The sequence below is a fragment of the Hypanus sabinus genome, chromosome 27 (genome assembly GCF_030144855.1).
Source record: "Hypanus sabinus isolate sHypSab1 chromosome 27, sHypSab1.hap1, whole genome shotgun sequence".
Lineage (NCBI taxonomy): Eukaryota > Metazoa > Chordata > Chondrichthyes > Myliobatiformes > Dasyatidae > Hypanus > Hypanus sabinus.
In genome coordinates this window covers 45,378,409-45,404,474 of record NC_082732.1, presented here as the reverse complement: position 1 = coordinate 45,404,474, position 26,066 = coordinate 45,378,409, and the positions used below count along the sequence as shown (strand labels likewise).

The 26,066-nt window shown below is 41.0% G+C and overlaps 1 protein-coding gene across 1 annotated transcript in view; it reads right to left on the bottom strand.

Moving 5' to 3' along the window:
• The window catches only part of LOC132381954 (protein polyglycylase TTLL10-like), a 40,371-nt gene that overhangs the window by 6,707 nt on the left and 7,598 nt on the right, over positions 1-26,066 (bottom strand). Inside the window, exons 3-7 of the mRNA XM_059951656.1 lie at positions 6,718-6,838; positions 4,375-4,463; positions 3,732-3,903; positions 2,756-2,927; positions 1,595-1,735 (exon numbers count right to left, since the gene is read on the bottom strand). Coding sequence (XP_059807639.1) covers positions 1,595-1,735; positions 2,756-2,927; positions 3,732-3,903; positions 4,375-4,463; positions 6,718-6,838 — 695 coding nt within the window. The remainder of the gene's footprint in view (positions 1-1,594; positions 1,736-2,755; positions 2,928-3,731; positions 3,904-4,374; positions 4,464-6,717; positions 6,839-26,066) is intronic.

Below are 26,066 nucleotides of genomic sequence, written 5' to 3'. Positions count from 1 at the left end.
ATTAGTGCTGGGACCTCTGTGGTTTGTCATGTATATAAATGATTTGGATGACAACATAATGCCTTTGAAGACAGGATAATTTCATTAGTTGTAGAGAATGAAGAAGATTGTCCAGTAATACAGATAGGACAAAGATCTGCCAGAATTTAATTTAAACAAGTATAAGGTAATGTACTTTGTGAAGTTAAATTCTGGTAGAATGCTATATATAATTCTTTATATAAATTCTAGTAGAGTAAATAGAAGGGATCTTAGAATGTTGATGTATAGAGAGACTTTGGGCCACAAGTTCAAAACACTCTGAAAATGGTGCTGCAGGTCGATAGGGTAGTGAATAAGGAGTTCGGTAAGTTAGCCTTCACTGTCGGAGAAACTAAGTCTAATTTGGGCTGTCATGTTGTAGCTGTACAAGACATCTTTAGACCACACTTTGAGTATTGTGTCACCACACAACAGGAAGATGTGGTGGCTACAGAGAGGATGCAGAAGAGATTTACTAACTGTTACCTGGAAAACAGGGCTGTAGATATAAAGTGAGATTGGATGAGCTGGGTTAATTTTAAATAAGATCTTCTACCCTGTTTAAGCAAGACTAAAATTAGAGGGTGCTTGTTTATAGCGAGAGAGGAGGGTTATGATGGGCTGAGTGCAGGTAGGTGGACTAGGTGAGAGTAAGCATTCGGCACAGACTAGAAGGGCTGAGATGGCCTGTTTCCAAGCTGTAATAGTTATATGGTTATATTTAAAGATTTGTTGGGTAGGTTTTCCCCACAGAATAGTGAATGTCTGGAACGAGCTGCCATAGGAGGTGGTGGAGGCAGATAAAACTACAATGTTTATTTGGCATTTGGAGAGATAATTGGATCAGAAAGATGTAGAGGCATTCAGCTCTAAAGCAGGCAGATGGGATTAGTGTAGACAGCGAAATGTAGTGTAGAGAGTTTAGTGTCATGTTAGTGTAGTGTCGTGTAGTGTAGAGGGTGTAGTGTCATGTTAGTGTAGTGTCGTGTAGTGTAGAGAGTGTAGTGTCATGTTAGTGTAGTGTCGTGTAGTGTAGAGAGTGTAGTGTCATGTTAGTGTAGTGTCGTGTTAGTGTACTGTCATGTTAATGTAGTGTCATGTAGAGTAGAGAGTGTAATATAGTGTTAGTGTAGTGTAGAGTGTAGTGTAGTGAGTGTAATATTGTGTAGTATAGTATAGAGAGTGTAGTGTCATATCAGCGTAGAGTAGTGTCGCATTAGTGTAGTGAGTGTAGTGTTGTGTGGTGTAGTGTCATGTTAGTGCAGTGCTGTGTTAGTGTGGTGTTGTGTAGTATTAGAGGAATGTTGGTATAGACAGGCTTTAGGGTTGGTGTTGATGAGGTGGGCTGCAAGGCCCCATTTCTGCGCTGTACGATTCCATGATTTGATGAATATTTGCGTCCACCAGTGACTTAGGCAACGTGTTCCAGATTTCACCTGCCCTCAGGGTGAAGAGAGATTCCACAAATTTCTTTTAACTCTCTTGTCCCTTACCTGACACCCCTGCCTTCTGTAACCCACTACTCTGGCGTTAATATGACCAAATCTTGGTGAGGGACAGAAAACATGCTCACTGTAAAATCAATGAAGACCCAATCCTTTGGGAGATGTTTCGATTCCATGTACTTCTCATTAATGTAGTCATTCAAGCGTTCCATTGACCAGATCGTGTCTTCCTTCATGTCCTTGTACCTAGGGTTCTTTCTTTGAATGAACTGTAGGTAAGAAAAGACAGACCCAGCAAATGAACAGTGATTGGAGGAATATATAGGGGGGATGTCAGAGGTAGGTTTTTTTATACAGAGACTGCTGAGTGTGTGAGCCTCACTGCCAGGGGTGGTACAGTACTCCAGAGGCCAATATAATAATTGAGCACATTTAATCCTAGATGGCCAAATGGATGATAGAGAAATGGAGGACTATGTGGGAGGGAAGGGTTAAATTGATTTTAGAATATGTTAAAAGGTCAGCACAATATGATGGGCTGAAGGGCCTGCACTGTGCTGAAATGCTCTATGTTTTACAAAATGAGGAGGAGTTGCACCTTACCCCTAGTTCTAGAAGCACGTCAGTTTGAAGTGTTCAAAGCCTCACAGGTACATTGGCATGGTTGGGTACAGGCAGACACTGGGTCAATGAGATCTGTGTGGGTGACTCAGTTCCCCATCACCATGCCATTTACCCCATGTCTGGGCCAAACAGGTTTTTGTCTGCCCCAAACCTGGAACTGGTTCCCAGAAGTGGAAACAAGAGGATGGGGTTTTCCTGTCCAGAGGTTCCTGGCTTCTGGCAACATCATGTTTATTTTCTGGTTTCCAATGGATTGAAAAGCAGACCCATTCATTCCAGCCCGGGTCTTCCTCTCAGCCACCAGCTGAGCTCTCCAAATAGAATGGGACTGTGTGTCCATAAGACCAGAAGACATAGGAGCAGAATTAGGCCATTTTGCCCATTGAGTCTGCTCCGCCATTCCATTATGGCAGATTTATTATCCCTCTCAACCACATACTCCCTTTGACACCGTGTCCTTGTCACTTTGACCTGGCCAACTACCTGGGCCACCATTTCCTAACCCTGATGCCGGACTGACTGGTGCTCTGATTGCTGCTGTACAAGTTCAGCCGTTCTGAGGAACAAGCTATACAAGTCTATCAGTTAGGATCCTGGGAAACATATGAAGACCCAGTTGGGATGTGCTGAGGGGTGTGGCATCACCACATGCATACTCGACTTGCCTGATTGGTCAGGTGACATGTCAGGTCATCAGAAGCTGGGTTATATATGTTGCAGGTTGACTTGGCGTAACCATGGTGAAAGAAGGCCATATATGGTGAGGTGCAGGCAATCAGGAAGAAGGAACGGACGTCAAACTTCCTGCCATCTAGAAGTAGTGGTCGGCTGATGTATCTAAGGGTAAACCGCACAGACATTTCAACAACACCTACACATAATTTATTCAATGATCTGCCAACTCAACTGCTCTGGAACTCAACCCTGATTATTCTGCGATAGAAGAGTGTGTGATGTCATTTCCCATAGCGACTGTGTCCTCAGTGCACTGACTTTTAAATTGTTTCTCGGTGGTTGGACAAGACTATGCTTGCTCACCAGTCTACTGAAACTACAGGTTACCTATACCTTACTTCCCTTCCCCCACACTGAACACATGCCCACGATTTGCTTCATTCCACGGGTAGCGTAGCAGTTAACATGACACTATTGCACGGGTCGTCCTGGAGATCAGAATTCAATTCTAGCGCCCTTCTGTAAGGAGTCTGTACATTCTCCTGGTGGAATGCATGGGTTCTCCCCACAGTCCAAACTCATACCGGACAGGTTAATTGATCATTGTAAATTGTCCTGTGATTAGGCTACGGTTAATCAGGGTGTGAAGTTGCTTGGGGGCGGGCATGGCTTGAAGGGCAGGAAGGGCCTGCTCCACACTGTATCGATAAATAAAAGTAACTAAATAAAATTCTCTGTCCAGGCTAAGAACTTTTGTAATGTCCCTAGCCTGAATGGCTGGCCCTAATTCTGTTTCTACACCACCCCACTAATTCTCGACTCCCCAGTCTTGGGAGACACTTTCACTGTATCAATCCTGTAAAACTCCAGAAGTATTTGTGTCAGGAAGAGCTCTCTTATTTTTCTCAGCTCTGGCTAGTAAAGTCGCAAGTTGTTAGATCTCTGGTTTACTGTGATCTACTTTACCTCTGCACCACCCTGTGGACGATGGAATTATACTGTGTAGGCTTGAGCAGTGGGTTCTGTTCCACACTTTGCAGCTTTTCACGGAGTACTTTCACATCATTCACAGACCTTAGGAGGAAGATTCCTCGTCCCTCTTGTAAATTGCCAGGTTTACAAATCCAAATCTGACCTGCTGTAAGAAAAGGTAAGAAGCTGAAACTGAAGTGTAAAAACAGAACCAGCATTGTCCATGGTCACGCATTTCTAGTCAACAGGGCAGGTTTTTATTCAAAGACTGGTGGGTATGAGGAACGTGCTGCTGAAGTGGTGCTGGAGACAGATATACAGAGCTGGTTATAGAAATGTGCAGAAAATGAAGTGATGTGGACATTGTGCAGGCTGGAGGAATTAGGAACATGAATCCCAGACAAGACTTCTCTCAGCCTGTAGCAGACATGTCTTCTTGGTTCTGCTTGGAGTTTCGAGAATGATTTACTTTTAAGCTCAGTGCCAAGTGGCCAAAGAGTGAAACTCTGTGAGTCTGTAAGGGTGGGAGAGGGATGATAGATTGGTGAGAAGGCCAAGAGGAGCCAAAGGAGAGGAAAGGGAAGGATGGTGAGAAGATTAAATTTGGGAGAAATATTGGGAAGAAGACAGGTTTTACCTTTGTAGGCATCAAAGAAAGCCTGTCGCTCACTTTTCACATCCATGCGGTACGACTCGGGGAAAAACTCAACTAACTTGATGGTCTTACTGAGGAACATAATAACAAAGAATCAGTCAAAACTTCCAGGCTGGTTACAAGAACGGCAGGTGATCCCAGTTTCAATACAGTACTTGTTAATATTGAGATTTCTGATGATGAGGTGACTAAAATAGCTGATGAGGATAGAGAGGTAGGTGTGCTTTACATGGACCTCAGGAAAGTTTCTGACAAAGTACTGCATGGAAGCTGGGCCAGAGGATTAAGACACATTGACACAAGGTGTGTTGGCTTGGAGATAGGAGACTATATGGAGAAGGGGACCCTTGGTCCATACCACAGACCCAGAAAGATCAAGTTATTCAAATAATACCCAAGAAGTGAGAAAAGGGATATCCAGAGTATTTTTATGAAATTACTCTTTTCATTGCAAGGATAAAGTTGATTATCCAGATGCTGATGAATTAAGGTCAGGAGACACTGAATCCTTTCACTGGTTTGCTGTGGATAAGGAACACCTCTGTTAATGGCTTGAGGAAATGTCAGCCAAGGAATTCCAAAGGAACAAGATGGCAGTGGCAATATATGACAATATTTTGTGGGCGGCTCTCAAAGATATACTCCTTTTGAAATACAATCGCTGCACTCCACAGCCTGCAGTTTCCCACTGAGACCTTTGAACCATTTGTAAAGGGGGTTTCTTTTTTCTTTGTTACCGTGTATGTAATCAAAATGGTTTCTTTGTTTTGTTAAAAGCAGGAATGCTTCTTTGTTGCGAGAGTGCTGGAAGCTTGTTTGGGTTAAAATTTACTGATAACGAGAATTGTATTCCTTTGTAAACCAATTGGGATTAATGTTGTTCTTTCTTCTGAGTCTGTAAACTATTGTTGGCGGGCTTTTGGGGAGATCGGCGCAAGGGGGTGAGAGAGAGAGGGCGCGATGCTGTAAACTGGGCGAGGAACGGACCCCAAGTGGGGCTCCGAGGCCAGGAGGTACTCCGAGGAGAGGAGATGAGGCTAGACGTGCTTGGTTGACTATTTCAGATGGTCCTAACCTGCGAGTCGAGGAGTTCGGAGGGGATCGAATGGTGGCCAGAAGACTTCAGTAATTGAGCTCCAACTGTTGTGCACGGTGTTTTGGACTTTGATAAGTTTGGTGCCTTTTCTTTATTTTTTTCTTCATATATACTGTATCGTTATTAATCATTTAGTTATAGTAACCTTTATAAATTGTACTCATTTAATCGCATATGGTGTACTGTCTGTTTTTGGGCAAGGCGGGGACATCACACAGTATCCACACCAGCTGATTACCCAGTTTGGCGGGGCCGAAGGCTGCTCCCCCTAGACGAGAACGAGCTGAGCGAGCCTGAGGTGACCCAGGGGGTTACACATTTAAACCAGAAGTTCCCTACCTTTTTCAAGCCATGGACTAGTACCATTAAGCAAGGGGTTCATGGCTACCAGGTTGGGAACTGTTGGTCTAAATGAATTAGCGATTTTATGATCTCCTGAAGGAGTCAGCAAACTTAAATGCAGTTATGGCACCTTAAGGTGGGCAAAATTCAGCCATTTTTGCCAGAAGAGCGGGCAGAAGAAATGGCCAGACGGGCTTCAAACCAGATTAAAATGTTAAGGTGTGAGAGTGGAAAATGATAGGATGTTTTGCTCTGCAACTCTGCACAGGCCAAGATCTCCCACTTGAGCCTATCCCACCTGCCTGTGTGTCTGTCTCCCTCTCTTCTTGTACCACCATTAGGCAGGAAGCACAGGCATCTTGGGTTCCATACTGCCAGCTTAGGAAGGAGTTTGGCAGGCTCCTGGACCAGCTTCACTCGCTTCAGCACTGAACTGACTGCACAACCTATGAACTCACTTTTGGGGACACTGCAGCTCATGTTCTCCGTATATTTATTAACCTCTTTAAATTGCACGATCTGTCCTCTTGTTTTGTCCTTTGAATGTTTGTTGGTCTTTGTTATGTGTGTTTTTTTGTAGATTCTATTGTGTTTCTTTGTTTTGTGGCTGCCTGCAAGAAGATGAATCTTGGGGTTGTATATAGTATATAGTAAATGTATTTGGAATTTTGTTGATCACAATCTCTTTGTCATGTATACATCAGAGCATACAGTGAAATGTGTTGTTTACATTAACTAACAACACACCTAAAGATGTGCTGGGGGCAGCCCACGAGTGTCACCATACGTTCCGGTGCTAGTTTTATGCCCTCCCTCCCATGTTGCTCTCTACTGCACCAGACCTGTTTTACTGACAAGTACACAAAGCCACAAGCAACAATACTCACTGTGAATTCACGCCCTTTGAATATTTCATTGCTACTCTCTCATACTCCTTGAGGGAAGTGCAGAGACCTACTTTAGTGGTCAGTATCCTGTTGTTTGGGATCTGGCTGAGAATCTGCCTACCTATCAGCAGGAGACAATCAAAAGGAACAGAATATTAGAGAGAATGGGATCCATCAGCACAGAGCCCACTGAGATCTCTTCTGAAGATTGTACAAACAATGCTTATTTTAGTAAACTCTTCCCTTCTCTTTTATTCCAGTCTTTCCTCTTATCTCCTGACTTTCCATTTGTACATTTTCTGTGTTTTACTCTGTGAGGGAATAAAAACCATTGAGCATCAGTTCCCAGTTCACCTTCTGCCATTGATGGTAACTGCGGTGATGACAAGAGTCACCATGTCATAGAGAGATACAGCACAGGAACAGCTCCTTGGAACCATGCAGTTCATGCTGAGCTATTAATTGTACTTAATATTTCAGTAACATTTGAGTACTATTGTAAATATATTGTTTAGTTAAGTATTTTTTGTTTACTTACATAACTCATTAGGGGTTGTATGTGAGAAGTATGTGTATGGCATATGTCATAACACCACTATGACATATGTGAGCACCTTACTAGAGAAAAACTAAGTAGGCATTTATTTCAAGAGGAATAGAATATAAAAACAAGGAGATAATGCTGAGCCTTTATAAGACATTAGTCAGGTTACACTTGGAGTATTGTCAACAGTTTTGGGCCCCATATCACAGAAAGGATGTGTTGTCATTGGAGAGAGTCCAGAGGAGATTCACTAGGATGATTCCGGGAATGAAGGGGTTAACATATGAGGAGCTTTGGGCCTGTACTCACTGGAATTTAGAAGAATGCAGGAGGGATCTCATTGAAACCTACCAAATGTTGAAAGGACTAGATAGGGTGAATGTAGAGAGGATGTTTCCTATGGTACAGCCCTCTATTTCTCAAAATTGTGGGGCAATCTTTTAGAACAGAGGTAAGGAGGAATATTTTTAGCCAGAGTGTAGTGAATCTGTGGAATGCTCTACCACAGACTGCAATGGAGGCCAAGTCTGTGGGTATATCTAAGACAGAAGTTGATAGTATCGTGATCAGTCAGGACACCAAAGGATGTGGCAAGAAGGCAGGTGTTTAGGTTGTGTTTGGGATCTGGGGTCAGCCGTTATGGAATGGTGGAGCAGACTGGATAGGCTAAATGGCCTAATTCTGCTCCTATGTCTTATGGTCCAGGCAAATATCCTGGCTCCTATGCTTTTCTTTCAATTACTTTCTGGATTTATAAAACATAACAGTGGCAATGAGGAATCTGAGACGACTACCTACCTGTTGAAGTGCAACATATGTTTTCTTTGGAATGGGAGCAAGAGGTGTTCAAATTTAAAAAAAGGGCAGAAACAGACAAAATTAACAAGCAACATGTGCAGCCATAGGTCCATAATAAAAAAAATAACAGAAGTAGCAGGCTTTAATCAGAAAGATAGGCATGTTGGATTGCACGAATGATGTATATTGAATGAAATGGGTAGTATTTTGAAGCAAATGAAATAGCTAATGAGAAATGAGTGCCGGTTTGCTTAGAAGTTTTACTGCTCCAAATGAGCTTTGTGTGAACGTAATACAGGAACATTTAGAACTGAAACCATTGTTAATTGCAGAATGTTTTAGGTTTCATAAATGGAATCAAAAGGAAGGTGAGTCCACTTAGCTTGTGTGGCTGAATTGAAGAAATTGTCTGAACATTGTCAGTTCAGTGATGAGCTTAATGAAGCACTGAGAGATCATTTAGATTGAGGAATCTTACAAGAAAGCATTCAAAATAGCTCCTAAGCACAGCTCACATTTAAAAGAGCAGTTGAAATCAATGGAAGCAGCAGTCAGACACACAATTACGTTGCAGTCAGGAATGACCAGAATTACAACATTTTAACAGAAACCTTTTAGGCAGAACAAATTGCTTCACCATTGTGGCCAGGGCTCACATAGACAAGACCAGTGCAGGTTTAAAGGCAAAACTTGCAGAAAATGCAACAAAGTAGGACACATACAAAGATCATAATGGACAGACAAAAATAAATGAACTGCACAGGGAAAAGAAAACAATAAAAAGTCAAACTGCAGTTTCAGGAAGAGTGCTAATCTTCATGCTGTTAATAAAAAATCTGATAATGATGACAAAGACATTGGACTGAGTAGCCTTGAGATTTACAACATTAAAGCTAACAACAGACAAGCAATGTGGCTTACAACAGAAGTGAACAGCAAATTAACTAAAATGGAATTTGGTACTGACTTGTCTGTTTCGGCCATTCCACAAAATGGCATTCCAAAGGTACTGAACTGAAACCTGCAAATATCCAAATAAGAACTTATACAGGGGAAAAGATAACACCTGTGGGAATGACATTCATATCAGAGAATCAACCAAGAAGACACTGTGGGCTTGTATGTGGTTAAAAACAGGAGGGCTAGCACTTTGGGTTCAAGATTGGCTGAGGAATCTGTAACTTGTCTGGAGATCCATCCACCATTTTCATGCCACATCCCCTGCAATAGAGTCAACTGAAAGCAAATTAAGAAAGATACTGGATGATGCCACAGCAGTGTTCAAGGATGGCATTGCAAAACCCAAAGGTAAAATAGTGCTAAATGAAAATATCACACACAAATTTTGCAAAGCCTATCCAGTTCCTTATACCATCCATGATAAAGTAGCCAGTAAGCTAAATCACAAGGAGGCTGAAGAAATTCTTTCCAAGGTTGAGTACAGCCCATGGGCAACACCAGTGGTCCCAGTAGCCAAGAAAAATGGGGTCTGTCAGGACATGCGGTGATTTTAACATCACCATCAACCCAGTACCCTCTGCTCAGGATAGAGGGTATTTTTGCAAACCTTTCTGAGGGAAAATCTTCAGCACAGTGGATATTGCTGATGCTTACCGACAGATGGAGATGGAAGAAGAGGCTATGGCGTTTTGCAAACAAGACGGTGTGAGGCATTTTAATTTAAGGAAAACTGTAACAACTCATTGATTGTTGGCCAAACACAGAACATAAAGCATAGTATAAAACGTCATGTAATTATGTCATCACGTCAGACCAGCCTTTTAAGATGAACCCCAACTCAATGTTGGTGGTTTGAACTATGAATTTTTCCACCAATTACATTACCCTACACAGACACCCTCCCCCAGAATTCACTAAAAACGGCAGTGTGAGCCTGTCCGGAGTTCGGATGAGCTGCCCGGCTCAGGTCCTATGTTCCATGGGTGGAGTAACAGCAGGTGGTTCTGGTTCATCCAGAGCTGTGTTGCCATGCACACGGGCACGGTAATGAATCCTCCAAACCTCGGAGGGCCAGCTTGTGGCAATCTAATGAAGTACATCCAGGTTTAGCTCTCCTATCTATGATAAAAGTCCTTTCTCTCCATTCCAAAATGTGGAATGGACCATCTTAAGAGTGCTAAGGGGATGTTGGTGTATATAATGTCAGAGGAAAACAAACAACGTGGAATGTAGGTAAACAGGAACCCAAGGGTGCTCTACACTCTGATGGGCGGTAGGAATAGGTGCAAAGGAATTGAATTTACTGAGGAGGGTGGAGTGCTTGAAGACCATGATCTCATGCAACACAACTCGGTGGATACGATTAAATATTCCCTTTTCAGCCTGATACAGCTGAGAGTCACAACTGTTTCCAAGGTCTGTACAGTTAATAAAGATGTCTCAATGCGAGTGAATAATCTATCACAGCATAATACCAATGGAAACAATGCCAATTGTGGCCGTACTTGTTGCCGGACTCCTCTTAGGAAATGAGGCTGCCGGTCACGGATATATGTGTGTGTAAGAAAATGGAGTTTTCGACTCCCAATACCAACTACCTTGCTGACGAACGTACAGTCTCTAGTAAATAAAATCAAAGATCTCAGAACTAGGGTGCTATATCAGAGAGACATTAGGATCACTTGCGCCCTTTGTTTCACAGAATCCTGGTTAACCCTTCCATACCAGATGCAGTGATTTCAGATTGACAGGGTCACAATACACCATGGGGTGTCGTGTCTATCCACAGCAGAGGTGGAGGTGATTGCCTCATGATCAACTCCTTTTGATGCACAAATGTGTCAATGTTGTCCCAATTCAGGGCATGCCCTTTTCTCATTGTTACCATCAGGAAGGAGGTATAGAAGCTTGAAGGCACACACTCAGTGATTCAGGAACAGCTTCTTGGTGATTGTAGGGATGGCTTGAGCATGTAGATATTAAGAAAGAGGATGAGCTGGAGCTTTCAGAAAACATCAAGTTGGATAAGTCTCCGGGACTGGAGGGGATGTACCCCAGGCTACTGTGAGGAGGAGATTGCTGAGCCTCTGGCAATGATCTTTGCATCATCAATGAGGATGGGAGAGCTTCTGGAGGATTGGAGGGTTGCGGATGTTGTTCCTCTATTCAAGAAAGTGAGTAGGGATAGCCTAGGAAATTACAGGCCAGTGAGTCTTACTTCAGTGGTTGGTAAATTGATGGAGAAGATCCTGAGAGGCAGGATTTATGAACATTTGGAGATGTAGATGTCGTGTACATGGATTTTAGCAAGGCATTTGATAAGGTACCCCATGCAAAGCTTATTGAGAAAGTAAGGAGGCATGGGATCCAAGGGAAGATTGCTTTGTGGGTCCAGAAATGGCTTGCCCACAGAAGGCAAAGAATGGTTGTAGATGGGTCATATTCTGGTTACCGGCCTCCATGAAGAATATGACCCATCTACAACCACTCTTTGCCTTCTGTGGGATTCAATCATAATATGAATCTGGAAGATCAGAGCAGTGACCAGTGGTGTGCCTCAGAGATCTGTTCTGGGACCCCTACTCTTTGTGATTTTTATAAATGACCTGGATGAGGAAGTGGAGGGATGGGTTTTTAAGTTTGCTGATGACACAAAGGTTGGAGGTGTTGTGGATAGTGTGGAGGGCTGTCAGAGGTTACAATGGGACATTGATAGGATGCAAAACTGGGTAGATGGAGTTCAACCCAGGTAAGTGTGAGGTGGTTCATTTTGGCAGGTCAAATATGATGGCAGAATATAGTATTAATGGTAAGACTCTTGGCAGTGTGGAGGATCAGAGGGATCTTGGGGTCCGAGTTCATAGAACACTCAAAGCTGCTGTGTAGGTTGACTCTGTGGTTTAGAAGGCACAGGGTGCATTGGCTTTCATCAATCGTGGGTCTGAGTTTAAGAGCCGAGAGGTAATGTTGCAGCTATATAGGACCCTGGTCAGACCACACATGGAGTACTTTGCTCAATTCTGGTTGCCTCACTATAGGAAGGACTTGGAAGCCATAGAAAGGGTGCAGAAGAGACTTACAAGGATGTTGCCTGGATTGGGGAGCATGCCTTATGAGAATAGGTTGAGTGAACTCGGCCTTTTCTCCTTGGAGTGACGGAGGATGAGAGGTGACTTGATAGAGATGTATAAGATGATGAGAGGCATTGATCATATGGATAGTCAGAAGCTTTTCCCCAGGGCTGAAATGGTTAGCATGAGAGCACAGTTTTAAGGTGCTTGGAAATAGGTACAGAGGAGATGTCAGGGGTAAGTTTTTTTTACACAGGGAGTGGTGAGTGCGTGGAATGGGCTGCCGGATCCGGGCAGTTGTGGAGGTGGAAACAATAGGGTCTTATAAGAGACTCCTAGATGGGTACATGGAGCTTAGAAAAATGGAGAGCTATGGGTAAACCCTAGGTACTTCTAAGGTAGGGACATGTTCAGCACAACTTTGTGGGTTTAAGGGCCTGTATTGTGCTGTAAGTTTTCTATGTTTCTATGGTTCTATGCTTCTTCCCCTCTACAATGCGATTCCTAAATGGACATTGAACCCATGAAGACTACCTCACTTTTTGAAAAATATATTACTTCTGTTTTACTCTATTTTAATCTACTTAATATACATGCATATATACTCACAGCTATCTATTTATTTATTTATTTATCTATCCAGCGATCTATTTATTTATTTATTCATTCATTCATTTATTCATTTATTTATTTATCCACTTATTTTTCCTTTCAATGTTATCATGTATTGCTTTGAACTGCTGCCAAGTTAACAAGTTTGACAACAAATGCTGGAGTTAATAATCCTGATTCTGAGGTCGTCAGTGTCGGGAATAAAATCACCTGCCATTTGTAATGGCTGCCCGTATACAATGCCTATAAAATGCATTCACTGCCTCTCTCCCACCTCCAGAAGTTTTCATAGAACCGTAGAACACTACAGCACCATACAGGCCCTTCAGCCCTCCATGTTGTGCTGACCCATATAATCTTTAAAAAAAGTACTAAACCCACACTACCCCATAACCCTCTATTTTTCTTTCATCCATGTGCCTGTCCAAGAGGCTCTTAAATACCCCTAATGTTTTAGCCTCTACCACCATCCCTGGCAAGTCATTCCAGGCACTCACAACCCTCTGTGTAAAAAACTTACTCCTGATATCTCCCCTAAACTTCCCTCCCTTAATTTCGTACATATGCTCTCTGGTGTTTGCTATTGGTGCCCCGGGAAACAGGTACTGACTATCCACCCTATCTATGCCTCTCATAATCTTGTAGACCTCTATCAAGTTCCCTCTCATTCTTCTACACTCCAAAGAGAAAAGTCCCAGCTCTGCTAACCTTGCTTCATATGACTTGTTCTCCAAACCAGACAACATCCTGGTAAATCTCCTCTGAACCCTCTCCATAGCTTCCACATCCTTCCTTTAACGAGGTGACCAGAACTGAACACAACACATCTCACCAGAGATTTGTAGAGTTGCAACATGACCTCTCTACTCTTGAACTCAATCCCCCTGTTAATGAAGCCTAGCATCCCATAGGCCTTCTTAACTACCCTATAACCTGTGCAGCGACCTTGAGGGATGTATGGATTTGAACCCCAAGGTCCCTTTGTTCATCCACACTCTTAAGTAACTGACCATTAATACTCTGTCTTCTGATTTGTCCTTCCAAAATGCATCACCTCACACTTGCCCGGATTGAACTCCATCTGCCATTTTTCTGCCCAACTGCCTGTCTATATCCTCTTGTAACCTTCAACAACCTACAGCTCCATCCACAACTCCTTCAAACTTCGTGTCATCTGCAAACTTACTTCATGTTCTATTGTTAATTTGTTTTTTTTTGACACTGATCAACAGAAAAAGATTCTTGTGTCAAAGTGAAAACAGATCTCTAAATAAATTACAAATATAAAACTCAAAATAATTGATTGCACAAGTATTCACCTCCTTCATATGACACACTAAATCATCACTGGTGCAGTCAATTGTTTTTAGAAGTCACATAACTAGTTAAATGGAGCTCTTTTTTGGAGATTTCTGTACAGTCAAGGTGTTTCAATTGATTGCAGAAGAAGTGCACCTGTATCTGGAAGGTCCAACTGCTGGTGAGTCAGTATCCCAGCAAAAACTACACCATGAAGACAAGGGAACACTCCAAGCAACTCTGCATTGAAAAGCACAAGTTAGGAGATGGATTCAAGAAAATTTCCAAGTCACTGAATATCTCTTGGAGTACAGTTAAATCAATCATCGAGAAGTGGAAAGTATATTGCACAGCTATAAATCTGCCTAGAGCAGGCCGTCCTCAAAAACTGAGTGACTGTTCAAGAAGGGGACTAGTGAGGGAGGCCACCAAGAGACCAATGACAACTCTGGAGGAGTTATGAGCTTCAGTGCTTGAGATGGGAAAGACTGTGCATACAACTGTTACCCAGGTGCTTCACCAGTCGCAGCTTTATGGGTGAGTGGCAAAGAGAAAGCCACTGTTGAAAAACACTCACATGAAATCTCGGCGGGAGCTTGCCAGAAAGCATGTGGGAGACTCTGAAGTCAGCTAGAAGAAGGTTCTATGTTCTGCTGAAACCAAAATCGAGCTTCTTGGTCATCAGACTAAACGCTATGTTTGGTGTAAGCCAAACACCACTCATCATCAAAAACACACCATTCCTACTGTGAGGCATGATGGTGGCTGTATCTTGCTGTGGAGATGCTTCACTGCACCAGACTGGAAGGCTTGTGAAGACAGAGAGTAAAATGAATGCATCAAAATACAGGGAAATCCTGAAGGAAAACCTGATGCAGTTTGCAGAAGAACTGCAACTTGGGAGAAAATTTGTTTTCCAGTAAGACAATGACCCCAAGCACAAAGCCAAAGCTACACGGGAATGGCTTAAAAACAACAAAGTTAATATCCTGAAGTGGCCAAATCAGAGTCCAGACATCAATCCAATTGAGTATTTGTGGCTGGACTTGCAAAGGGCTGTTCACTCATGATCTCCATGCAATCTGACAGAGCTTGAGCAGTTTTCTAAACAAGAAAGTGGAAAAATTGCAGTGTCCAGATGTGCAAAGCTGATAGAGACCTATCCACACAGACTCAAGCCTATAATTGCTGCCAAAGTGCATCTACTAAAGGGGTGAATACTTATGCAATCAATTATTTTGTGTTTTATATTTGTAATTAATTTATATCACTTTTTAGAGATCTATTTTTGCTTTGACAAGGATGATGATTTCCCAGAAGAGAGAGCATTTTGTCCATTAGCTCCAATGGCCCAGCATTCCCGGGGCCGGGCAAGGAGAGCGACTGATTGGCATGCTGACTCCAATAGTCCAAAAGTCTGTAAAAAATGAGTTTTCAGCGATTGGTATTTATCGTGTTCAGGCAGATGTTCAAGTAAACTCACCTCCCTCACAGTTGTGGAGTACTGAATAATGTTACCATGTGATGATATTTGATGTCGCCCACAGAGATTTCTCCCAGCGTGCATTGGGTTCCGGCTTCTACAAACCAAGTAACGGTATTCTGCTCCCAAAACTTCAGCAGTTTCAAGGTGACTGTGTTGGCCAACATGTTCAATAACTGGAAGCATCCTAGAGCATCAGAGTCACCAGTGTAGGTGTTCACCAATTAAACCACGCAAGACATATTAGGTTTAGGAAAAACTGCAACAGCTCATTTATTGTATTCCAAACACAGAGCATAAAGCATGATAAAAAACTTCACATAATTACGTCATCATGCCAAACCAGCCTCTTAAAGTGAAATCCAACTGAACATCAATGGCTGTGACTTATGTACATTTCCACCCCTTACATTACCCTGCAAGTTCAAAGCATTTCTCACCATAAACATTTACAGAGGGTTTTATCACTATACTGTGCTTATATTTGGAGTAGCATCTGCACCTGCACTCTGGCAGAAAGTTATGGATCAGGTGCTGCAAGGCTGCCCAAGCACTCAGTCGTAACAGTGAGGATGACAAAGAACTTCTCCCAAATCTCAAGACAATATGAAAAAGAATAGAAGATTATGGGGTCACAGCATCAAGTGTGAATTCTTTAAATCAAGCATCTCTTATTGTGGTCACACCGTTGACTCACAAGTATTTACATAAGTGTGCTGAGAAAATTCAAGCAGTGGTGAATTCCCTAAGGTCAGAGGATGTGACAGTTGTGGTCCATTTTAGGATTTGACAATTACTATGACAGATTTCTGCCAAACCTGGCTGCTGTGCTTCACCTTTTGATCTCATTACTGCTGATCAGGAAGGAAATGGCAATGGACAAAGCAGTGTGAGGTGGCTTTCCAAAAGTTAGTGGTGATGTCAGACACTGTACTGACTCATCATGATCCATATCGTCCAGTGAAACTTGAATGTGACACCTCACTTTATGGTATAAATTACACACACAGATTAACCAAGAGGCCTTGAGTCTGGTTTGAGGTGTAAAAAGGTTCAACCAGCACTTGTATGGGAGAAAGTTCACCCTCATTACTGATCATCAACCATTAGTGTCCATTCCAATGCTGAGGAGGGTGTCCCACTAACAGCAGCAGCACTGATGTAGAGGTGGACTCTGCTTTTTGGATTGAACTCAAGAGGATGAACAATCATGGAAATGCTGATGGATTATCCCATTTGCCCTTGAAAAATTTACACAAGAGGACATTCCTCTTGGTTTATTCTGCCGAATGCAAATGGAAAGTTTCCCTAGTAGAGGAGAGATGAATCAAAAGGAAACCAGAAAAGACCCCACACAGAGACTACAAGGCAAAGCAAAATGGCTGGAATATGAAGCAGGAACTCCAGCTTCCCCAATTTCACCATTCCCAGGATGAACTTGCCCTTGACGGGGGTTGCTTTATGTGGGGATTTAGAGTAGTTGCACCATCCAAGCTGAGAGCTAAAGTGTTGGAGGAGCCACATGCTGGTCATCCAGGTATGGGCTAAATGAAAGTGTTGGTTCAAAGCTTTGTCTGATGCTCAGGGATAGATCAGCAAATCAAGCAGCTTGCCATGCACTAACATATCCAGAAGGTGCCAGACCAGCACCTCTCCATCCCTCGGAATGGTCTGCATAACACTGCCAGAGGGTTCATGTGGACTTTGCCAGACCATTCATGAGCACAAGTTTCTTGGTAGTAGTGGACACAGCAGCAAAGTGACCAGAAGGGTTCCCAGTAATGTCCACGGCAGACTCACGTACTGCTGAAATGTCAAAAAGTCTCTTCTCAGAATACTTAGTCAGTGACAATGCAGAACAGTTTCAGTCATTCCTGAAAAGGAATGGAATAAGACATATTACATCTACACCGTACCACCCAGCTACAAATGGCTTGTGAGAAAGGTTTATCCAGAGCCTAAAGAAAGCATGGTGAAAAATGTCAGCAGAACACACTACCCTGAATTAGAACCTCATCAATTTCTTCACTGCATATTGCAATTTTGCACACTTCACAACCAACAACTCTGCAGTTAAGCTGTTCTGGTGTCACCCCTTGTGCTTACACTCTGATCTCCTCAAAGCCAGTCTCAGAAGAAGTATATAGATGTTCCCTTGGTAGATTCTATGAAATATTTATTTAGTAGATGGAACCCACTTACCTTTTCACTAGCTGGTCACATCCATATAGTCAAAATGATGATTTGACCAAAATTTTTATATTTATTTCAGAATATCCCTGTTTTTTTGACTAATAAGTTTTTTTGATTGGATTGATTCTATTATTACATCTTTTATTTGGAATGATAAAAGACCAAGAATTAGTAAATGTCACTTACAAAAATTGAAAAAGGATGGAGGTCTTGCTTTGCCTAATTTAAGAATGTATTACTGGGTTGTTATATATGTCCTTTTGGTTATACTGGGTTGATAAGAACAAACGGCCAATTTGGGTAGACTCGGAATTGAAAGCTGTGAAACAGTTTTATTTAACCTCGTTATTGAGAGCGGCTTTACCTATACAATTAGCTAAAGTTGCTGATTTAAATTTATACCCTGTGATTAAGCACGCTTTACAAATTTGGCTCTAGTTCCGTAATTTTTTTAACCTTAAAGAATTTAAACTTTGTAGTTTAATTTATCAAAATTACTTTTTTAAGCCTTCTTTGAGTGATCCAATTTTTTTACTTTGGAAAAATAAAAGTATTAATTCTTTTTTGAATCTATTTAAAGAAGATAGACTGATGTCTTTTGAACAATTAGTTGATAAATATTCTCTTTCATACTCACACTTTTTACAATACCTTCAAGTTAGACATTTCTTACAAAAATATTTAAGTAATTTTCCTTACATATTGGATGCTGACCTGTTAGACACTATTACGAGTATGAACCCTTTGATGAAGGGTTCCATTGGAAGAATTTATAATTTACTATTATAATAGGATAAGCGTCCTTTATTTAAGATTAAACAAGATTGGGGAAAAGGAACTTAATTTGACTTTTATGACGGAGGACTGGACGTGGATTCTGAAGTTGGTTAACTCTTAATCGATTTGTGCTAGTCATTCACTGATTCAATTTAAAATTGTACACCATTACTATTTGACGAAGGAGAGATTGTCTAAAACATTTCCTAATGTTGATGATTATTGTGATAGATGTAAAACTGAGACAGCTGCACTGACACACATGTTTTGGTCTTGTTCTATACTGGAACAGTTCTGGAAGTCAGTTTTTTTCTACAATTTCTAAAGCACTTGGAATTAATTTACAACCTAACAGATTAACTGTGCTTTTTGGAATAATTCCTCAAAATACCCACAGTATTTCTTTGTCTGACCAACATGTTATTGCGTTTGTTACATTGATAGCTCGGAGGGCCATTCTGTTGAAATGGAAGGATGCTTCGGCTCCCACTCTGTCACAATGGTTCTCTCAAGTGATGTTCTGTTTGAATTTGGAGAAAATTAGAAGTCGAACCTTTGAACCTATGTTTGATTTTGAGAAAAGATGGGGTTCATTTTCTCATTACTATCATTTGAGTTAATTGATAAATTTCCTCCACGATCTAATTGTAAATTTTGGTACTTTTTTTTCTTGCTGGTGGTTTGATGTTTAGCTTTAGAAGTTTTTTATATGACGCATGGCTCCGGGGTTGAACATCTAATGGTTTTTTTTTTCTCATTTTGCTTTCGTAGGGGTTTTTTTTCCCTTTTTTTGTCACCAAATTTTTCAATTTTTAAAATAATGTTTTTCTTTCTCCTTGAGACAGTGTAAGTGTTACCTACTTCGATGTACTCTTGTTATTTTGGATAATAATAATAAAATAATTTGAAAAAAGAAGTATGTAGGACCAACAGCAGAGTCAAATTATACGCTCCTCAACAAGGGATTTTGAAGTTTCACTCCTGTACATGCAGTTCTGGTGAAGGACCACAGAGACTATCATGGAAATGCTACAAGTCAGTACTTGGAAAGATTAAGGATAGAACTAGACAACTTTCTTATACAGAGAATACTGAAGAAAGAAATAGAGAACATTTAAAAAATGCAAGAGAACACTTAAGAAAGAAATCAGGATGACTAAAAGAAGGCAAGAGGTTGTCCTAGCAGACAAGGTGAAGGGGAATCCTAAGGGATTCTGCAGACATGTGAAGTGCAAAATGATTGCAAGGTTTATTCTCTGGAAGATCAGAAAGGTAATCCATGTTTGCAGCCAAAACAGATGAGGAGAACTTTAAATAATTCTATTGTGTTTATTCAGGAGACGGACACAGAGCCTATAGAAGTGGGGCAAAGCAGCATCAACTTCATGGACCCTATGAAGATTACACAGGAGGAATTGTTTGCTTCCCTGAGGCAGATTATGGTGGATAAATCCCAGGGCCTGACACGATGTTCCCTTTCCCTCGGACCCTACGGGAGGCAAGTGCAAAATTTGCCGGGGCCCTAGCAGAGATCATTAAATCATTCTTAGCAATAGGAGAGGTACCAGAGGATTGGAGGATAGTCAATGTTGTTCCGCTGTTCAAGAAAGGCTCTAAAAATAAACCAGAAAACTATAGGCCAGTGAGCCTGATATCAGTAGTGGGGAAGTTATTGGAAGATATTCTGAGGGTCTGGATATATAGGTATTTGGATATATATGGACTGCTCTACTCTCTATATATGCATGACTGTGTGGCTAGGCATAGCTCAAATACCATCTATAAATTTGTTGACGATACAACCATTGTTGGTAGAATCTCAGGTGGTGACGAGAGGCCGTACAGGAGTGAGATATGCCAACTAGTGGAATGGTGCCATAGCAACAACCTGGTACTCAACGTCAGTAAGATGAAACAGCTGAGTGTGGACTTCAGGAAGAGTAAGATGAAAGAACACATACCAATCCTCATAGAGGCATCAGAAGTGGAGAGAGTGATCAGCTTCAATTTCCTGGGGGTCAGAATCTCTGAGAGTCTAACCTGGTCCCAATATATTGATGTAGTTATAAAGAAGGCAAGACAACAGCCATACTTTATTAGGAATTTGAAGAGATTCGGCATGTCAATAAATACACTCAAAAACTTCTATAGATGTACTGTGGAAAGCATTCTGACAAGCTGCATCACTGTCTGGTATGGAGGGGCTACTGCACAGGGCCAAAAGAAGCTGCAGAGGGTTGTAAATCTGGTCAGCTCCATCTTGGGTACTAGCCTACAAAGTACCCAGGACATCTTTAGAGAGCGGTAATTCAGAAAGGCAGCATCCATTAATAAGGACCTCCAGCACCCAGGGCATGCTCTGTTCTCACTGTTACCATCAGGGAGGAGGAACAGCAGCCTGAAGGCACACACTCAGCGATTCAGGAACAGCTTCTTCCCCTCTGCCATCCGACTCCTAAATGGACATTGAATCTTTGGACACTACCTCACTTTTTTTTATTTTTCAATCTTTTTATTACTGTTATTAATATCAACAAAATACAATTGATACATAGATAATGGGATTACAAACATACACATTTCAACTGCACATGAAAGAATACATAAGCAATGATTACAGTATAAATGAGTATTCCCAAATCATGGACGATACAATATATAAATAAACAAGGCAAATCTAGGTATATCATAATATATAATTTAAAAAAACAGAAAAAAGAAAAAGAAAAAAAATTATGCAAAAAAAACTAATCTAACAATCTAATGGCTAATAAAGAAAAAAAAACAAAAAAGGAAAACGAGAAAGAGAAAAACTGGAAAAAGATAAAAAAGGGCTGTTTATAATATCTCACAAGAATACAAAATCATCAGTGTTGTCAACTCCGATCCTCTCAACATATATAAAATCAAAACTGGGAAATCAAATAGGCTTGAAACAGGGTCATATTATATCATATGGAAATATTGAATAAATGGTCTCCATATCTTTTCAAATTTAATAGAAGTATCAACCATATAACCATATAACAATCACAGCACGGAAACAGGCCATCTTGGCCCTCCTAGTCCGTGCCAAACCCTTAATCTCACCTAGTCCCACCTACCCGCACTCAGCCCATAACCCTCCACTCCTTTCCTGTCCATATACCTATCCAATTTTACCTTAAATGACACAACTGAACTGGCCTCTACTACTTCTACAGGAAACTCATTCCACACAGCTATCACTCTCTGAGTAAAGAAATACCCCCTCGTGTTTCCCTTAAACTTCTGCCCTCTAACTCTCAAATCATGTCCTCTAGTTTGAATCTCCCCTACTCTCAATGGAAACAGCCTGTTCACGTCAACTCTATCTATCCCTCTCAAAATTTTAAATACCTCGATCAAATCCCCCCTCAACCTTCTACGCTCCAATGAATAGAGACCTAACTTGTTCAACCTTTCTCTGTAACTTAATTGCTGAAACCCAGGTAACATCCTAGTAAATCGTCTCTGCACTCTCTCTAATTTATTGATATACACCACTTCTAATTTTTTATACACCATTTGATATACACCATTTCTAATTTTTTCTAAATTTAAACATACCATAGTTTGAGAAAACCAATGAAATACAGTGGGAGGATTAATTTCCTTCCAATTCAGCAAAATAGATCTTCTAGCCATTAGAGTAAGAAATGCAATCATTCAACAGGCAGAAGAAGATAAATGAAGTGAGTCCATCATTGGTAAACCAAAAATTGCGGTAATAAGATGGGGTTGTAAATCAATGTTCAATACCTCAGAGATAATATAAAAAATATCTTTCCAATATTTTTTCAAAAGCGGACACGACTAGAACATATGAGTTAAAGACGCTATTTCAGATTAACATCTATCACAAATAGGATTTATATAGGAATAAAAATGAGCTAATTTATCCTTAGACATATGGGCCCTATGTACGACCTTAAACTGTATTAATGAATGTTTGGCACATATAGATGATGTATTAACTAATTGAAGAATTCTATCCCAATTCTCAATAGGAATAATAAGATAAAGCTCTCTTTCCCAATCATTTTTTGTCTTATAAAGGGGCTCCAAACGTATCTTCATAATTATATTATAAAGTTTTGATATAAGCCCTTTTTGAAATTCAAACAAACTCTCCAAAATACCTAAAGACACAAAATTTGGAAAAGTAGGAAGTACAGTATTTAAAAAATGCCTAATCTGTAAATATCTAAAAAAATAAATCTAGGCAAATTATATTTATTAGATAATTGCTCAAAAGACATAAAACAATTGAACAAAAATAAATCAGAAAATCGTAGTAATCCCTTAGTCTTCCAAGCCGAATATGCTTGGTCTATAATTGAAGGGTGGAAAAAAACTTTTTTTTAATATACAGTATTTCTGTTTTTGCACATTTTAAAAAATCTATTCAATATATGAAATTGATTTACTTGTTTATTATTATTATTATTTTATCTCTGCTAGATTATGTGTTGCATTGAACTGCTGCAGCTAAGTTAACACATTTTACTTCACATTCCAGTGATAATAAACCTGATTCTGATTCTGAAGGATAGCTAGCATGGCTTTATGCATGATAGATCATGTCGAACCAATCTTAATGAGTTTTTACCAGGAAAGTTGATGAAAACATGGCAGTGGATATTGTCTACATGGACTTTAGTCAGGCATTTGAAAAGGTCCTACATGGGAGGTTGGTCAAGAAGGTTTAGTAGCTTGGCATTCAAGACGAGGTAGTAAATTGGATTAGACATTGGCTTTGTGGGATAAGCCAGAGAGAGGTAGTAGAGGGTTGCCCCTCTGACTGAAGGCTTGTGACTAATGGTGTGTCACGGGGATCGGTGTTGGGTCCATTGTTGTTTGTCAACTACATCGATGATCTGGATGATAATGTGGTTAACTGGATCAGCAAATTTGTGAATGATACCAAGATTGGGGGTGTAGTGAACAGCGAGGAAGGTTATCAGGGCTGGTCAAGTGGGATCTGGACCAGCGAGAAAAATGGGCTGAAAAATGGCGGATGGAATTTAATGCAGACAGTGCGAGGTTTTGCATTTCAGTAGGACCAACCAGGGTAGGTCTTACACAGTGAATGGGAGGGCACTGAGGAGTGTGGTAGAACAAAGGGATCTGGGAATACAGGTCCATAATTCAGTGAAAGTGGTGTCACAGGTAGATAGCGTTATAAAGGAATCTTTTGGCACATTGACCTCTTTAAATCAATGTATTGAGTACAGGAGATGGGATGTTATGTTGAAGTTGTATAAGATGTTGGTGAGGCTTAATGTGGAATATTGTGTGCAGTATTGGTCACCTACCAACAGGAAAGATATAAAGGAGGCTCAAAGAGTACAGAGAAAATTTACAAGGATAAATTTTTGTACCAGGGCCATTTGGCAGCTTAAGGTAAAAATAGCTCTTAGCAGCCAGTGATCACAATATGATTGAGTTCAACTTGAAATTTGACAGGGAGAAAGTAAAGTCTGACATAGCAGTATTTCAGTGGAGTAAAGGAAATTACAGTGGTATGAGTAAGGAGTTGACCAAAGTAAACTGGAAGGGGCTGCTGGCAGGGATGTTAGCAGAGTAGCAATGGCATGGGTTTCTGTGAAAAAATGAGGAAGGTGCAGGATAGAGGTATTCCAAAAACAAAGAAATGCTCAAGTGGCAAAATAGTACAATCATGGGTGACAAGGAAAGACAAAGCTAACACAGAGGGCATACGACAAAGCAAAGATTAAGGGGAAGATAGAGGACTGGGAAACTTTAAAAATCTACAGAGGGTAATTAAGAGAATCATTAGAAGGGAAAAGATGAAATATGAAAGCAAACTAGCAAGCAATATCAAAGTGGATAGTGAAAACTTTTTCAAGTATGTAAAAAAATAAAAGAGAGATGAGAGTGAATATAGAACCACCAGAAAATGAGGCCAGAGAAATAATAATGGGGGACAAGGAGATAACAGATGAACTAATTGAGTATTTTAGAACCATAGAACCATAGAACGTTACAGCACAGAAACAGTTGTTTTGGCCCTTCTTGGCTGTGCCGAACCATTTTTCTGCCTAGTCCCACTGACCTGCACCTGGCCCATATCCCTCCATACACCTCTCATCCTTGTACTTGTCCAAGTTTTTCTTAAATGTTAAAAGTGAGCCTGCATTCACCACTTCATCTGGCAGCTCATTCCATACTCCCACCACTCTCTGTGTGAAGAAGCCCCCCCCTCAATGTTCCCTTTAAACTTTTCCCCTTCACCCTTAACCCATGTCCTCTGGTTTTTTTCTCCCCTAGCCTCAGTGGAAAAAGCCTGCTTGCATTCACTTTATCTATACCCATCATAATTTTATACACCTCTATCAAATCACCCCTCATTCTCCTACCATCTTCACTGTGGAAGACAGGAGTGGTGTGACAGATGTTGTAGTGTGTGAGGGAAGAGAATGGGTGCAGTTACTGTTACAAGAGAGAAGGTGCTCAAAAAGCTGAAAGACCTAAAGGTACATAAGTCTCCCAGACCAGATGAACTGCTCACTAGTGTTCTGAAAGAGGTAGCATTAGAGATTGTGGAGGCATTAGCAATGACCTTTCAAAAATCATTAGGCTCTGGCATGGTGCCAGAGGACCGGAAATTTGCAAATGTCACTCCACTCTTTGAGAAAGGAGGAAGGCAGCAGAAAGGAAAATATAGACCAGTTAGCCTTATCTCAGTGGTTGGAAAGATGTGGTGAGGCCTAATTTGGAGTATTGTGTGCAGTATTGGTCACCTAATCTTAATCAATTGTTAAGGATGTGGTTATGGGGTACCTGGTAACACAGGACAAGATAGGAAAAAGTCAGCATGGTTTCTTAAGGGAAAATCTTGCTTGACAAGCCCGTTGGAATCGTTTAGGAGTTTACATATAGGATAGATAAAGGCGATACAGTGGATGTTGTATATTTGGACTTTCAGAAGGCCTTTGACAAAGTGCCACACATGAGGCTGCTTACCAAGTTAAGAGCCCATGTTGTTACAGGAAAGTTACTGACATGGTTAGAGCACTGGCTGATTGGTAGGAGGCAGCGAGTGGGAATAAAAGGTTACACAAGTGAATCTGCAGATGCTGGAAATAAATAAAAAACAAAAAACACAAAATGCTGTCTGGCCTGCTGAGTTCTGCCAGCATTTTGTGTTTTTTGTTTTTGGGAATAAAAGGATCTTTGTCTGGTTGGCTGCTAGTGGCTAGTGGTGTTCCACAGGGGTTGATATTGGGACCAATTCTTTTTATGCTGTATATCAATGATTTAGATGATGGAATAGATGGCTTTGTTGCCAAGTTTGCAAATGATACGAAGATTGGTGGAGGGGCAGGTAGTGTTGAGGAAACAGGCAGGCTGCAGAATGACTTAGACAGATTAGGAGAATGGGCAAGAAAGTGGCAAATGAAATACAATGTTGGAAAATGCATGGTTATGCACTTTGATAGTAGAAATAAATGTGCATACTATTTTCTAAATGGGGAGAAAATCCAAAAATCTGGGATGTAAAGGGACTTGGGAGTCCTTGTGCAGAACATTCTAAAGGTTAACTTGCAGGTCGAGTTGGTGGTGAGGA